This window comes from Pleurodeles waltl, chromosome 7 (genome assembly GCF_031143425.1).
Source record: "Pleurodeles waltl isolate 20211129_DDA chromosome 7, aPleWal1.hap1.20221129, whole genome shotgun sequence".
NCBI lineage: Eukaryota > Metazoa > Chordata > Amphibia > Caudata > Salamandridae > Pleurodeles > Pleurodeles waltl.
This window is the reverse complement of record NC_090446.1, coordinates 179,135,139-179,148,646: the sequence shown is the minus strand read 5'-3', so window position 1 is coordinate 179,148,646 and position 13,508 is coordinate 179,135,139. Positions and strand designations below refer to the sequence as shown.

The window sequence follows — 13,508 nt, the reverse complement described above, 5'->3', positions numbered from 1 at the left end:
TTGACCTTTTTTTATTTTTTCTGGTATCTGATCTAATTGAAGCCCAAAGAGATGTTCTTCATCAAATGAGAGAGCCAACAAGTTCTGTTGCACATCTAGCTTAAAGGCTGATATGTGCAGTCATGTGTGGCGTCTAAGGAGACTTGAGCAGCTGTGTTGGCGGCAATAAGTTCACATCTTATGGTAGTGTTTGAAATCAATTTTCCATCAGATACTAACACATGCCCTCTTTTACGGCGTTCTTCAGGGAGTTACTCCTACATTTCATCCCATGTAGCTCTATCATACCTTCCTAAGAGGCCTACAAAATTAGCACTCCATCAGTGGTTAGCAGATTGTGCCGCTAAAACTCTCTTCCCCACTGCATCTAATATCCTGCTCTCTTTATCAGAAGGCTTCTCCTATTCTATGGGAGTTACCAGTTTTTCTAGTTGTATGGACAACAAGAAGGTCTGGTGTAAGCTGACCTTGAATGTAAAATGTGTCAGAAGGGGATGCTTTAGATTTTTTGTCTACAGAGGGAGTAATCACCTGTGCATGGACAGAGTCTTGAAAGGTATCCCCAGTGTGTCTCAACATACCCTTTTGCATAGGAAGGGACTGTGTATTGCGTTGCATAGAGGAGCGTGTTACAAATTAAAAAATGTCCTCTATAGGAACCCAGTGGAGAGGAACCTTATGATAAGCTGCAGCTCAAGCATCTAGCTCTAGGCAAGTCAAAGAATCATCTGGTGAGGATAGATGAGCAGGGTACAGGTCAGGGTCAGTGTCTGCTGGGGCCTCAGGGTCGTAAGTGTTCCAGAGGTCTAGCTGTGGTGATAGGGGGTTGCTTCGACACCCTCTAATTTCCCTTGGAATACAAGTGGCAACCCCTGTGGTTTGTATGGAAGGACGTTCTCCATGTGAGGAGTGTGGGGAAGTTGGCCCTGCATAGGCTGGTGATGGAGGTTCAGGAATGGGATGGTGGCCTTGTCCACTTTTTTTCTTGCTTTAGCGACTAGCGCTTCATCCAGTTCTTCCTCGAAGGAGAGCTGTCTTTTGCATGGCAGCTTTAGGTGGCTGAGCAAATTTTCCAGGGGGAAGGGATATTGTTTTGCACACACACATTTTTGTGCAGCTGGTAAGTCCACAATTTCCAGGTCAGAGCTGTTGCTGTCCTCTGGAGAGAACACTTCTTCATCAGCTCAGATGCCTCAGCATGGTGTTCCGGATGCTCTTCAGCACCAAAGAGGTGCACCAGATCTTTGCTGCCTCTGTGGGACATCTCTAAAAGTTGGGCCCAGCGATCACAAAGGGTCTTCTTAGATCTGAACAAGTGACAGGCGTCACACACAAGCTTGTTGTTCTTTGGAAAAATACAAAGATTAAAGACCAGATGAAGGCTGGTCTGCGGATATTTAAAATGACATTGAGGACAAAGTCATTTCATGGAACAATTCAAAGGCCAAAGAAACAAAGACCTCTAAAGGCAAGGACCCCGTGCGGTGACATGTATCCGAGGATCACCCTGTGGAGGTGGATTCTTCAACCAGATACAAATTAAAGAAAGGGATATGCATTCAAAACAAGAATACCGATGGTCAGGAACACCAATGGAAACCAAAAGAGAGTTCTGATGACAGTCTTGATCCACAGCACAGAAGCACACAGCCAAATCAAACAGCGGAAAGAAAACAATCCAACAATAGATTCAATGCCCATTCACATTACCAGCAAGGCGAGTCGTCACCGAAACTCGTGACTCGAAAGAATTCTTCAAAGAAAAATAACTGGCACACATGCAGACCACCATGAGATGACAGAAGTATAGACAGCCTATGTATCTACGGCCACACATACCTTGAATTTTATTTACTCATAATATTCAAAATATACATTGAAACATGATTAGAGGATGTACAAATCTCAATAAAATAGAGTCCTGCTATTTGAGACCAAGCTTGTTTTTCCCATCTTCTTGCAATTCTTCACCCATAACAAACTCATTTAACCCAAGCATTAATCCCAGAATGTAAGCGCATTTTTCTTTTTCAGGAAAAATCCACACCAACTGACATCAACACTCAAAAATCCATTGGATTCAAGTGACCGCCCCTTCCTGTGAGCAGGAGGAATGTTTGTGGCTGGAAAGGGGCAGTGAAGAAGGGAGACCGAAGATTAGGCACTGCAGAAATAAAGAGAAAATTAGGTGCAATCAAACTACACAGAAGGAGTTTGCCAGCATTTGCTCCAATAGCATAGCAGCTCCTTTTCACCCACAACTCCTCCTGAAGCCACCTAAATTCCAGATCAAAGCCATGACCATACTAAGGGTAAATAAGAAGACTAGCACCTCATGACATACAACATTTCACCCTTTGAGCAAGTGCAATATATAACCTGGAGGCAGACTTCTCGAAGCTTCCAAAGCCCCCAGCATCCCTTGCACCATAAAAGCAAAACAAACAAGAGGGAAAGGCATCAAGTGAGGTAGACCTTAAATCAACACTAAGAACTTCTGAAGAGTTACTCATAAAAAAGGTCTTTTCCAGCTAGATGTTAACGCTCAGTGCAAGAACGACAAAGTCAGGCAGATGTAGATACCCATAATTCAACCCTTTTATATAAGTTGTCAATCAAGGCTATTGTTCAGGTAGTTCAAAGCCTTATGAAAAACGCCTACCTTTGAGGACTGCTGCTCACTGTAGCTGGACCCAAAACATGCATCTTTTTTTCCTTAACACATCATGTAGTAGTTACCCTGAGAGCCACTGCACTGCAATGAGAGAAGGTCTGTGAATAGTGAGAAAGATGCACATTAAGTGGTTAAAACAATATCCTCTGCTGCCAGTAAATTCCTGTGTTTATAACATGGCACATCACAAAAAAGCAAAGTCAGGAAGTAGGAGTGAAAGGCAGATCAGAGGTTCCTCAAGTGCCACCAGCTGTACTCCATCATCTTCTCCTCTTTAGAATGGCTGCTTCTTGATGAAACGACTGAAAACTGTAAATGCGGCTTTTGGTTTATCTATTGGCACCATGTGACCAGCTCCCTGGGAACAAAGTAAACCATAATTTAATAAAAGGTTTTGAAAAACAGCACACACATATATATATCTTAAATACAAGGCGTATGTGCATGTTTGTATTTATACACACACACATATATATATATTCAATGAAAAATACAAAGGTTAAGTCTTCATTTTAGTTAGGAAAACTTTTTTCCCTGCACAAACCAACATTAAACTGCACAAACTGCAAAACATATAGGGCTGTTGAATATGAACAACTGAAATGAAGAATTGTATTTGAATATGAATTGGACTGAGATTTTGCAATAAAAAAAGATTTTGAAACACAAGACAAATTGGTCTGAAACTCATTTGACCTCACGATTCTCTACTGTTCGACTGAACTGAGTGCTGTGGTTGTAATGTTTGGATTTATCATGTTATTAGTGAATACATATTTCTGCCTGTGGGTAGCAGGGTAGTCCTCCACATAGCACCATTGGTAGGCGTACTGAAACAAGCCCAGCCCACCAGATACTGTTGGACACTTATAGGAGGTGCATTCACTTTACAAACTGTAAAACATATAGGGTCTGATTACGACCTTGGCGGAGGGGATAAACCCGTCCCAAATGTGACAACTATCTCGCCAGCCATATTGCAAGTTCAATTATATCCTATGGAACTTGCAACACAGCAGCGGGATATCCATCACATTTGGGACTGAGTAAGCCCCTCCACCAAGGTCGTAATCAGGCCCATAGTTATCATTATAATTTTTGTTTACAATTTAGCCATCACCTTCAAATTAGTACGAGTAGCGCACCTCGTTACACACTCTTTTCAGATCGCTAACCAGACAACTCTAATTATAACTCAGCACTCTGCCATGCTCCCATACTGTGTTGGGACGAATGATGCCATTTAAGAAGTTATAAGTGTTATGAATGCTATGATGTCACATGCTGTAAATGATGTAGTAAACATGAGTATTACTGGTGCATATAAAAAGCATGAGTTATTGTTAATGTAGTGAGGCGAGTGAAGTGACGACTGTTTTCGGAAGTGCACAACAGTAATTTGAAGGTGGTGCATAAATTATTAAATTGAAGTTATAATTATAACTTTATAATTTATAATGTTTGTGTATTTTACTTTGGGTTTGTATAGAAAACATACATAAGGTATTTCTAATCATAACTTATCCTTAATCTTAGTTTTTTTCATTGTATGTTAATGGTTTTTATTTTTTAATAAAAATGTGTTTCAAATCACAGTGTGGAGTGTCATTCTTTGGAGTGTCATAAAGTGGAGTGGAGCACAGTACAGTGAAGGAGAGTGTCGTAGAGTCCACAGTTGTAGAGTGGAGTATTGCAGAGTGGAATAGAGTGTAGTCAAGTAGAGTGAGGTAATGTACAGTTGAGTAAAGTGGTATGCAGTGGAGTGGTGTGGTGCGTCCTATCATGGAGTATTGCAGAGTGAAGTTGCATGCTGTGCAGTGTAGTGGTGTGTCAAAGAGTCGAGCTGAGTGTTGTAAAGTGGAGTGTCGTTGACTGCAAGTTATAGTTAGCGTTGTCTGATTAGCAGACTGAAAAGAGTGTGTAAAGAGGTGTGCTACTTGCTATAATTTGAAGGTGGTGGATAAATTGCAAACAAAAATGATAACTATACCTGCATAATTTTAAAGTGTGTGTAGTTTAAGCTTGGTTAGTATAGGGATTTTTTTTTTTTTAATGAAAATGTGTTTAAAATTGTAGAGTCGAGTGTCACAAATGGAGAACTGTTATGTGGAGTGTTACATAGTACAGTGGACCAGAGTGTTGTAAAGTCTATTATCAAAGAGAAGAGTATTGTAGAATTGAATAGAGTGGAGTAGAGCAGAGTATAATCGTACAACAGAATGTATTGGTGTGTCATAGATTAGAATGGCGTGGACTGTAGTGGTGTAGCGTGGGTAGTAAACTGCTATAAATTGGAGTGGGGTCTTGTACAGTAGCATGGAGTGCTGTTTCATGTAGAAAGGTGTTGCGTAGTGGAACACAGTGTTGTACAATGGAGTGCATGGGCAAAGAGTGGATTATAGAGTTGGACAGTGGGGTGTACAGGGATCGAGTGGCATAGAATGTTGTAGCATGCCATAAAGTGTGGTAGACTTTTATAGAGGGACGTTATATAGACTGAAGGAGCATGTCATACAGTGGAGAGGCGTAGAGTCGAGTGGCGCACACTGTATTGGCATAGAGTGGGTTATCTTAAAGTGGAGTAGCATACAGTGGAATAGCATACAGTGGACTACTATACAGTGGAGTGGCATAGAGAGGAGTAGGATACAGTGGATTAGCATAGACTTGGGTGGCGTACATTGATGCAGCATAGTGTAGAGTTGAGGAAATTGGAGTCGTGCCTCATACAGCAGAGTGGAGTGCTGGGTTGTACAATTTTGGAAACTGTCAGAGTGGAGTAGAGTGTTGTACAATAGAGTGTACATGCATAGAGTTGAGTACAAATTTCAACAGTAAAGTGTACGGGGATAGAGTAAAGTAGAGTCTAATAGAGTGGCATAAAGTTTAGTATAGTTTTGTACACTGGAGTTATAGAGTGAAGGAGAGTGGAGTAGCGTACAATAGAATAAAGTAAAATAGCAAAGAGTGGACTGGCATAGAGTGGAACAGCATACAGTGGAGTAGTGTACAGTTGAGAGACATAAAGTGGGGTAATGTAGACTGGAGTGGCATACAGTGGAGTGGCATAGAGTGTAATAGCAGATAGTGTAGTAGGGTACAGTGGAACAGCATACAGTGAAGTGATGTAGATTGAAGTGGTATATTGTGGGGGGTTGCAGAGTGTAACAGCATATAGTGGAGTAGCGTAGAGTGGAGTGGCATACTGTGGATTGGTGTGGAGTGAAGTGGTGTACAGTTGAATGGGTAGAGTGGAACAGCCTGTAGTGGAGTGGCATAGAGTGGCGGCCAATAGACTAGAGTAGAATGGATTTGAGTAGAGTGGAGCAGTGTACACTGGACTGGCCTAAAGTGGAGTAGCGTACAGTGGGTTGGAACAAGTGGAACAGCATATAGTGGAGTGTTCACAGTGGAGTGTTGCAGAGTCGAAAAGCGTACAGTGAAGTAGGGTATAGGGCAGAGGCTTCAGTAAAGTGGTGTACACTGAAGTGGGGTAGAGTATAATAGCATACAGTGGAGTAATGTACAGGGAATGGCGTCCAATTGAATAGCACAGAATGGAGTGACATAACATGGAGTGGCATAAAGTGTTGTAGAGTATAGTGTAGTGGCATACAATGTGGAGGTGTACAGTAAAACATCATAGAGTGGATTGGCAAACAGTAGAATGGCATAGAATAGAATCACATATACTGGAGTAGAATATAGCGGAGTGGCATACATTGAAGTGGCACTGCGTACAGTGGACTGACATAGAACAGAGGGTTTACAGTGTAATAGCAATGTGTGGAGTTGCGTAGAATAGAGAGTTGTACAGTAGAGTAGCATAGAGTATAATTATGTAGAGTAAAATAGCGCCAGTGGAGTGGCCTACAGTGGAATGGTATAGACTGGAGTGGCATACAGTGGAGTGGGTACAGTGTAATAGCAAACAAAGTAGTGGCATACATTGAAGTGGCATCTAATGGAATAGTGTAGAATGAAGTGGCACTGAGTGGAGTGCCAGACACTGGAATAGTGTAGAGTGGAGTAGCGTACAGTGGAGTGGCATACAGTGGAATAGTGACAGTGGAGTGTTGAAGAGTGAAGTGGTAACCAATGGAATAGCATACAGTGGAGTGGCATATAGTTGAATGGCATAGACTGGAATAGCGTATAGAGGTGTAGTGTCCAGTAGAGTGGCGTACAGTGAAGTGACATAGACCAGAGTGGAGTAAAGTGGAGGTGCATACAGTGTGTGTAGTGGTGTACAGTGGAGTTGCGTACAGTGTAACCGAGTGGAGTGGGGCTAGAGTTGAATCTCGTACAGTGAAAAGGAGCAGAATGGAGTGGCATAGAGTGGAAAAATGTAGTACAGTGACATGGTGTATGAATGAATGTGAATTTTGAGCGATGTAGATTATGGCGGTCATTTTGAACACAGCAGGATTTTCCGCTGTGTTCGGGCTGGCGGTCTTTCCATCGACCCCCAGCCTCCTGGAAAACCCACCGGCCGTATAATGTTTTCCCCGCCAGGCCGGAGGGCGGAGACAGTGTCTCCGCCCGCTGGCCTAGCTGGGAACAAGGCTGCAACATTGAGGGCCGCCGCCAATGTTGGTGTGCGGCGGGTGCAGCAGCACCCGTCACGCATGTTACTGCCCGTAAATCGGGCAGTGACATGCGCGACGGGGGCCTGCACGGGGGTCCCTGCACTGCCCATGCAAAGTGCATGGGCAGTGCAGGGGCCCCAGGGGTGCCCCGGGGCACCCGCTCCGCCAGCCTTTTCCTGGCAAGATATCCCGCCAGGAAAAGGCTGGCGGCATTTGAAACATTATCCGACTGGTAGCGCAGCTAGGCGGTGGGTGACGGCTGCGGCTGGCGTCCATCATTCATTTCATAATGTGGCGGGCCGAACCGCCATGTTAAAAATGACCGCCTATGCTGTATAGAGTGAGGCAAACAACAATTGTGCTGCCTTGCATTTTTCCGGATTTAGCAATCGATGCAGGGCTGTGCATGGTGGCCTTGCCTTGCTTTGTAAATCTGACCTAAGTATTGCATTGCCCATGCGACACCATGCGTGATGCAAGCGTACCACAATCCAATAATACAGCTAGTTCTTAGTTATATTTTGGGCCATGGTATACTGCAGGAACTTTCCAGTGTACCATGGTACATGGTGATATCAAGCCAGTATGTAATTGGGTAATGGCTATTGTTTTTACTACACTTTGGTTGCGTTCAATGTTAGGACCTTAGATATAGGTAAGTAGGAATTAAAGTAGTAATTGATAAAGAAATGTATTTATATATCGTTACACATTTTAAAATATTTTTATGGCCATGTACCATGGTAGTATCACAATCTTTTGTGAATTTCAGTGGAAGTACCTCAGTGGCTGTTTAAATGCCTTATAACTTAAAAATATACTTACCCTACTTAACTGCAGTACCAGAAAAAACATCATATGTGCACCATAATGTGTAATCCTGCCACATTTCACGTAAATCCATTCAGCTGTTTTTGCACTTTGTCAAATACAATAGTCTATGGAAAATGAGTTGGTGAAAAAACACATTCCTCCCTCCCTTTTAATCTTTGCACCTCCTTAAAGATTCACAACAAAAATGTATATAGTCTCAAAATGTACAAAATGCTATAGGTCGGAAATGTTTTTTGGTGATTCGTCAAACAGATGGAACGTTACTAAGGAGCTAAAACATGATGAATTCCTATCTTTGTGAATACTAACTATAACTACAGAGTGACAATCAGATTTAAAGTGATTTCTTTCTTTTTATCTATTGTATTTGTTTACTGGTTTACATAACCATGTGACCATAAATGTGCATTTTAGTTGTTCATGTAGTAAATCTGAAACTTCACATATGCAGTCTAGTTTATTTCTTGGGCTTCCTCAATACTTTTAGTAGGATTTTGCTACACAGATATTACTAAGTGGTTGACCCTTATAATTATTTACCCGCTTCATGTAATCACTTGCAATAGCAACAAAAATCACCTACATAGTGTAATGTACAATGCTGTGAAATTTCATTACAATCTGTTCAGCTGTTTTGCCACTAAGTGAAATACAAAAGTCTATGTAAAATGTATTGGATTTGAAGCACATTTTGGGACCCCGCCCCTTCTACATTGCACAATTTATCAGATCCTGATGCCATCATCCTACTCTCTGGCCTTACCCACCCCTTCCATAACACAGCTCATACACATGCCAACGTATCCACATCATTAAAAAAATTGGATAGCAAGTGTGGTCAGAACACAGGAGAATAAGTGGCATCAATGCAGGTTCCCTGACACCTCAAAATCAAAAAGACACTCAATTCATCCTGAATAAAGTTAATCACAGGCACCAAATACACCACAATACCAACAGATGAAGAAACAGAAATAAAGACTTTTTCTAATCAAATCAGGCGCAGGGCGGATTTCACTCCAAACCCACCCATCAGCAATTTCATGGAGAAATGCACCACGATCTACATTTCTTCAGGGAAACAGAGACAAAATTAGCGTGCATATAGATAACCTGGCCAACTACTGAATCATCACACAACTAAAAATGTGTGTGTTAGATCAATGAAAAGGCAGTTGCTAGACGATTCCATTGGGGTGGGGGTGTGACGGGCAATCAAAAACATCCCTCAAGACAAGTTAATCTATAGGACCACTCAGTGCCATAGACCATATTATACCGGAATCCCCTCATCTTGCAGGATCTATGCAGAAAACAAAAAATTAACAGTGGAATGCTTGAATGAATCTTATCCATAATTAAATATTTGGTGCCACATTCCTGTTCATTGTTTTCTTGGCCACTATGCCTCCTCAGACAGGAACCAGTCATCTGTAAATCCAGATTGGTCCTGCTCCAGTAGGAGCAATACAACCTGAACTCCAGGCTAAATCCCCTGTACACCACAACACAGGTAACCCATGTCTGGTCACAACTGTCACATTTAGGGCATCGTACTGAGGAAAACAAAAAAGCGATGATGGAATGCTTGAATCTCAGACACTAGGAACTCATCAGGCCACATTTCAGTTCTATCCTTATTTTGCCCAGCATACAAATTCAGAAGGGCACTAGCCATATGCAAATCAGCCTTGGCCCAAATTACAAGGCCAGGTCTCCTTGGTAATGAAAACAAGTATCACCAGACACGTTCTGACACATTTAAGCCTTTTCAGTAGTGGGCAGTGTTCAACATCACGGATCCCACCCCTGCTCAACACCCTCTTCTCAAGAATTCGTTTAGATGGGCTTGAGGCCACACAAAGATGTCCACATCCTGGTGAACCACCTAGGCTTGCAGGTGAATCATCCGTAAATCTTGTTTATAAATCCTGTTAAGATGCTGGGGGCAATGGACACAAATGGGGTGCAGTTAAGACATGGATCGGAGTGGTGCTTTGTTCAGAAAGACAGAATGAGCCAGTGAGGAGTGGCCCAACCACTGACATAGCACATCGTGCATCTTGTTGGATCTTCTCATCCATTGTCTAAAAAAAGAATCATGGGCGCAATGCGCAGCATCTAATGTACAGAGGGGGAACTGTGGGTATGCATGGCCAATTGTGTAAAGGGTGAGGGTTGTGGCACCAGTGCTCTTGGAGGAATTGGGAAAACGGTAGTCAGAAGTAGGCAATAAGGCTGGGAAGCTGCTAGGATGGTTAAGTAAAAGGGAGAACAATTTGAATCATATTGCTGAAAGGAAAATTGATATAGACAAGACAAGAGGACAACTGGTGATGTGACAATTACCAACACTTTTACCAGACATTTTCAGAAATGTTTTGATTCAAAATCAAACTACAGAACTGATGACTTGATTAACTCCATGTAAGGCTGTTGATCATCACAGCTGACCACACAGCAAATATTATTATTGGAAGAAGATCACAGTGGATGAAGTTAGAATTTTGCTATAAGGACTGTAGAACCAAGACACATGAACGCAATGGTTTGAGTGGAGCCTTAAAATGCACAAGTTCTACAAAAGTCATCACTCCCCAGAAGGGCTGAGAAGTCTAACGTACTGGCATCTTTGGTTGTAAACGTAAACTTTGCACTTGTATAGCGCACTACTCACCCGTTAGGGTCTCAAGGCGCTGTACTCATACCGCTATGGAACCCCTCCTGGCTTTTCCCTGTGAGGCACCCACTCCTGGGCACCCCCAGGGTGAAGCCAGGCATCCAAGCGCTGTTGGGGCCATTGTGGAGATTAAGCAAGCTATTGCCCAGAGTTGGACCCATTAATTAGATCAGGCACCGAGGCGAGAATTATCTGGTCCAAGGGAATTGAGCCCAAGACCTGCCGAAGCGGGACTTGAACCCTGGTCTTGAGCCAGATCTCTGCTTCAGGGTCTGCCGCTCTAACCATTGTGCCACACTTCTCCACTTGTTGTCTGTGGACTGTTGACTGCGTTGAATGCCCCTTCATGTTCTTCCTAAACAATAAGATATTATTTAGCCCTTATCTTTTTTTATCATGGGTAAGGCTATTGTACACTGCTCCAATCCAATCCAAACACGTCCAAAATAAGGGTGGGTGGGCGTCTGGGACCACACAGGGTTGTATGTCATCCCCGATTCTTTTTAGGTGTTGAAAATGGACATGTGACTGGGGCAAACACATCTTCTCCCATAAGAACAACAAATCACTAAGTAGTGCATATCCAGAAATTTCACTAGGTTGAGATTGATATTTAACACTTACGGAAGGGACACCAGATTTTGTATAAACGGTTTGAATCCGTATTATTGTCTCTTAAAACATGGACCCCAGGCTTGGGAAGCCCCTGTGCTCCTCACAATTAAACACATGCATTGTGAATATATTAGGAACTCAATATCAACAGACCCTCAATGGTTTATGTAGAAAATCTTGAGCTCAGTGTAGGACCTGCATTGGAATAGACTAACACTCTCACTACTGAGATGTGAAGCCCTATATAAAATGACACTGCTCCAAAAATGAATGTACATGTTCCATAGTACACCACATATAATGTAAAGAAAAAACTTGATGAAATTGTTATTGTGAAAAGGTGATTCATTTAGCTGCAATAGCAGCTTTTCAAAGGGAGACATGCAAGATTGGGAAGCGGCACAGTTGATAACAAAAAGTTAAGGGGTGTTCGTCCATAGAATGAACCAGCATTCAGAAATGATAAATATATGTTCCAACGGATGCAGAGTCTGTGACCAAAACTTGAACTACATTTATCACAGAGTTGGGCTGGAAAGGGAACTTTACTGTAATAATGCCACTACGGGTGGGACCCAGATTGCAAATGCTACCAACCTGAAACAGGTGGGGGCAGAAGGGGTTAGGATAAAATCAGCATATTGCCCCATGGGATGTGTGGAACTCAGAGGGAGTTATCTTATTTCCACAACTGCAAACTAATTATATTTTATATGAATCTCAATCTTTCAAGTACCTGCAACTTAAGATTGATCTGAACTCTTAAATTCAAGGAAAGGTAAACACAGTGAATGAGTATAGACTACTGGACACTAAAATAGCCAAAAGGCAGCATCACAGATGTATGTAACATTTATGTTTAAAGCACAGAAGGACCTGCCAAGCCTAAAGCATGGTGGGAGTGAGAGGTGGCTCTGTTGATGATGGCCCAAGAGATAAATCACTCCTATATCCATGTGAAGTGCCAGTTGGGATTCCTATTGATCTTTAAAATCCCCACCAAAGTGATTATAGAGCTGCCCAGATTCAGGCATATGGTTGATCTACCAGCAAGGTCTGCCTACGGGGATGTGGGCTTGTATGCACATACATACGTATTCTACAGGGCTGCCAAATTATAGTATTTCAGGCAGGTGTGTAAGGAGCCAAAATTTGGAACCCCTATTAGATATGGAAGCTGCAGTCATGCTGAAATGAATAGAGGTATCCAGCTATCAAAATGTATTTATTAATAAGGGTAGCAGAAATAGATAGAGCACAGTGATAGGGAAGCCATGCTCCACAGATGATTGACAACTGGATTGGAGTTGGTGCATGGCAGCGGTGAGGACAGTATAAACTGGTGGGGGCTTTACCAAAAAGACAAGATCTAGTGGGGCTTGGGCAGTGAGTTAAGGACCAGGGCAAGCATAGGTCTACCCTACAGAAAAAACACTGTATCCTCAAGAGTTTAACTGATAATACAATACATAATAGGAGAACGGAACAAACCTGTTTAGGATGTTTCCTACCCTGAATTAAAATTGTTGTGTTGTCCAGACTGCATTTATGACTGTGATATAGTTGTTACAAAAGGGCGCCATGGCTTTGCTTGAACTATCGTTTTTTAAAATTGTGTTTCCTGTTATAAGCGACTAAAATAAAACTTAGTTAAATGTCAGTTTTTTAAAGTGTTTTGATGTTGATGGCAAAATGCTTCAATTGTTCAAATCTTATCTAAACTTTCAATAGCATCTTGTCTAAATGAGGTACTCCAGATCACATCTTTGAGCCCTTGAAAAATCCATTCTATATTCATCAATCTTTAATCTGGTTGACAAGACTAATAACACCCAAATCCACCTAACTATCACATCAGGAAATAATTTTATCTCGCTCCAAGACCACCTCACCATCCCCCATCCAGGCCTGGATATCCAGTTTATTCGCTAATTTGTGCAATCCACCAGGGTGGCTGGCAACCTTTAAAAGTGGTGGGGCAAGCAAAGTGCCCCACCGCTTCCCAAAAAACAAAACTAAACAACCCCTCCCTCCAAAAGCCCAAAATAAAACATTAAGCATCATGCAACATAAACACAAACTAAACCACTACACTGATATGCATTACACTTACATT

General features: G+C 42.2%; 1 protein-coding gene across 2 annotated transcripts in view; it reads right to left on the bottom strand.

The window, feature by feature from the left end:
- Window positions 1–1,818: 1,818 nt before the first annotated feature.
- Window positions 1,819–13,508, bottom strand: part of LOC138303936 (lysosomal protective protein-like) — an 86,338-nt gene continuing 74,648 nt past the window's right edge. Inside the window, exons 15-16 of one of the 2 annotated variants that reach the window (XR_011205470.1) lie at window positions 2,663–3,032; window positions 1,819–2,164 (exon numbers count right to left, since the gene is read on the bottom strand). Coding sequence is in view for 1 of the 2 variants with exons in the window: in XM_069243510.1 (XP_069099611.1) it covers window positions 2,949–3,032 (84 nt within the window). In the remaining variant the exon portion in view is untranslated. Of the gene's footprint in view, window positions 3,033–13,508 lie in introns of both variants that reach the window. The other variant, XM_069243510.1, reaches the window with a different exon arrangement.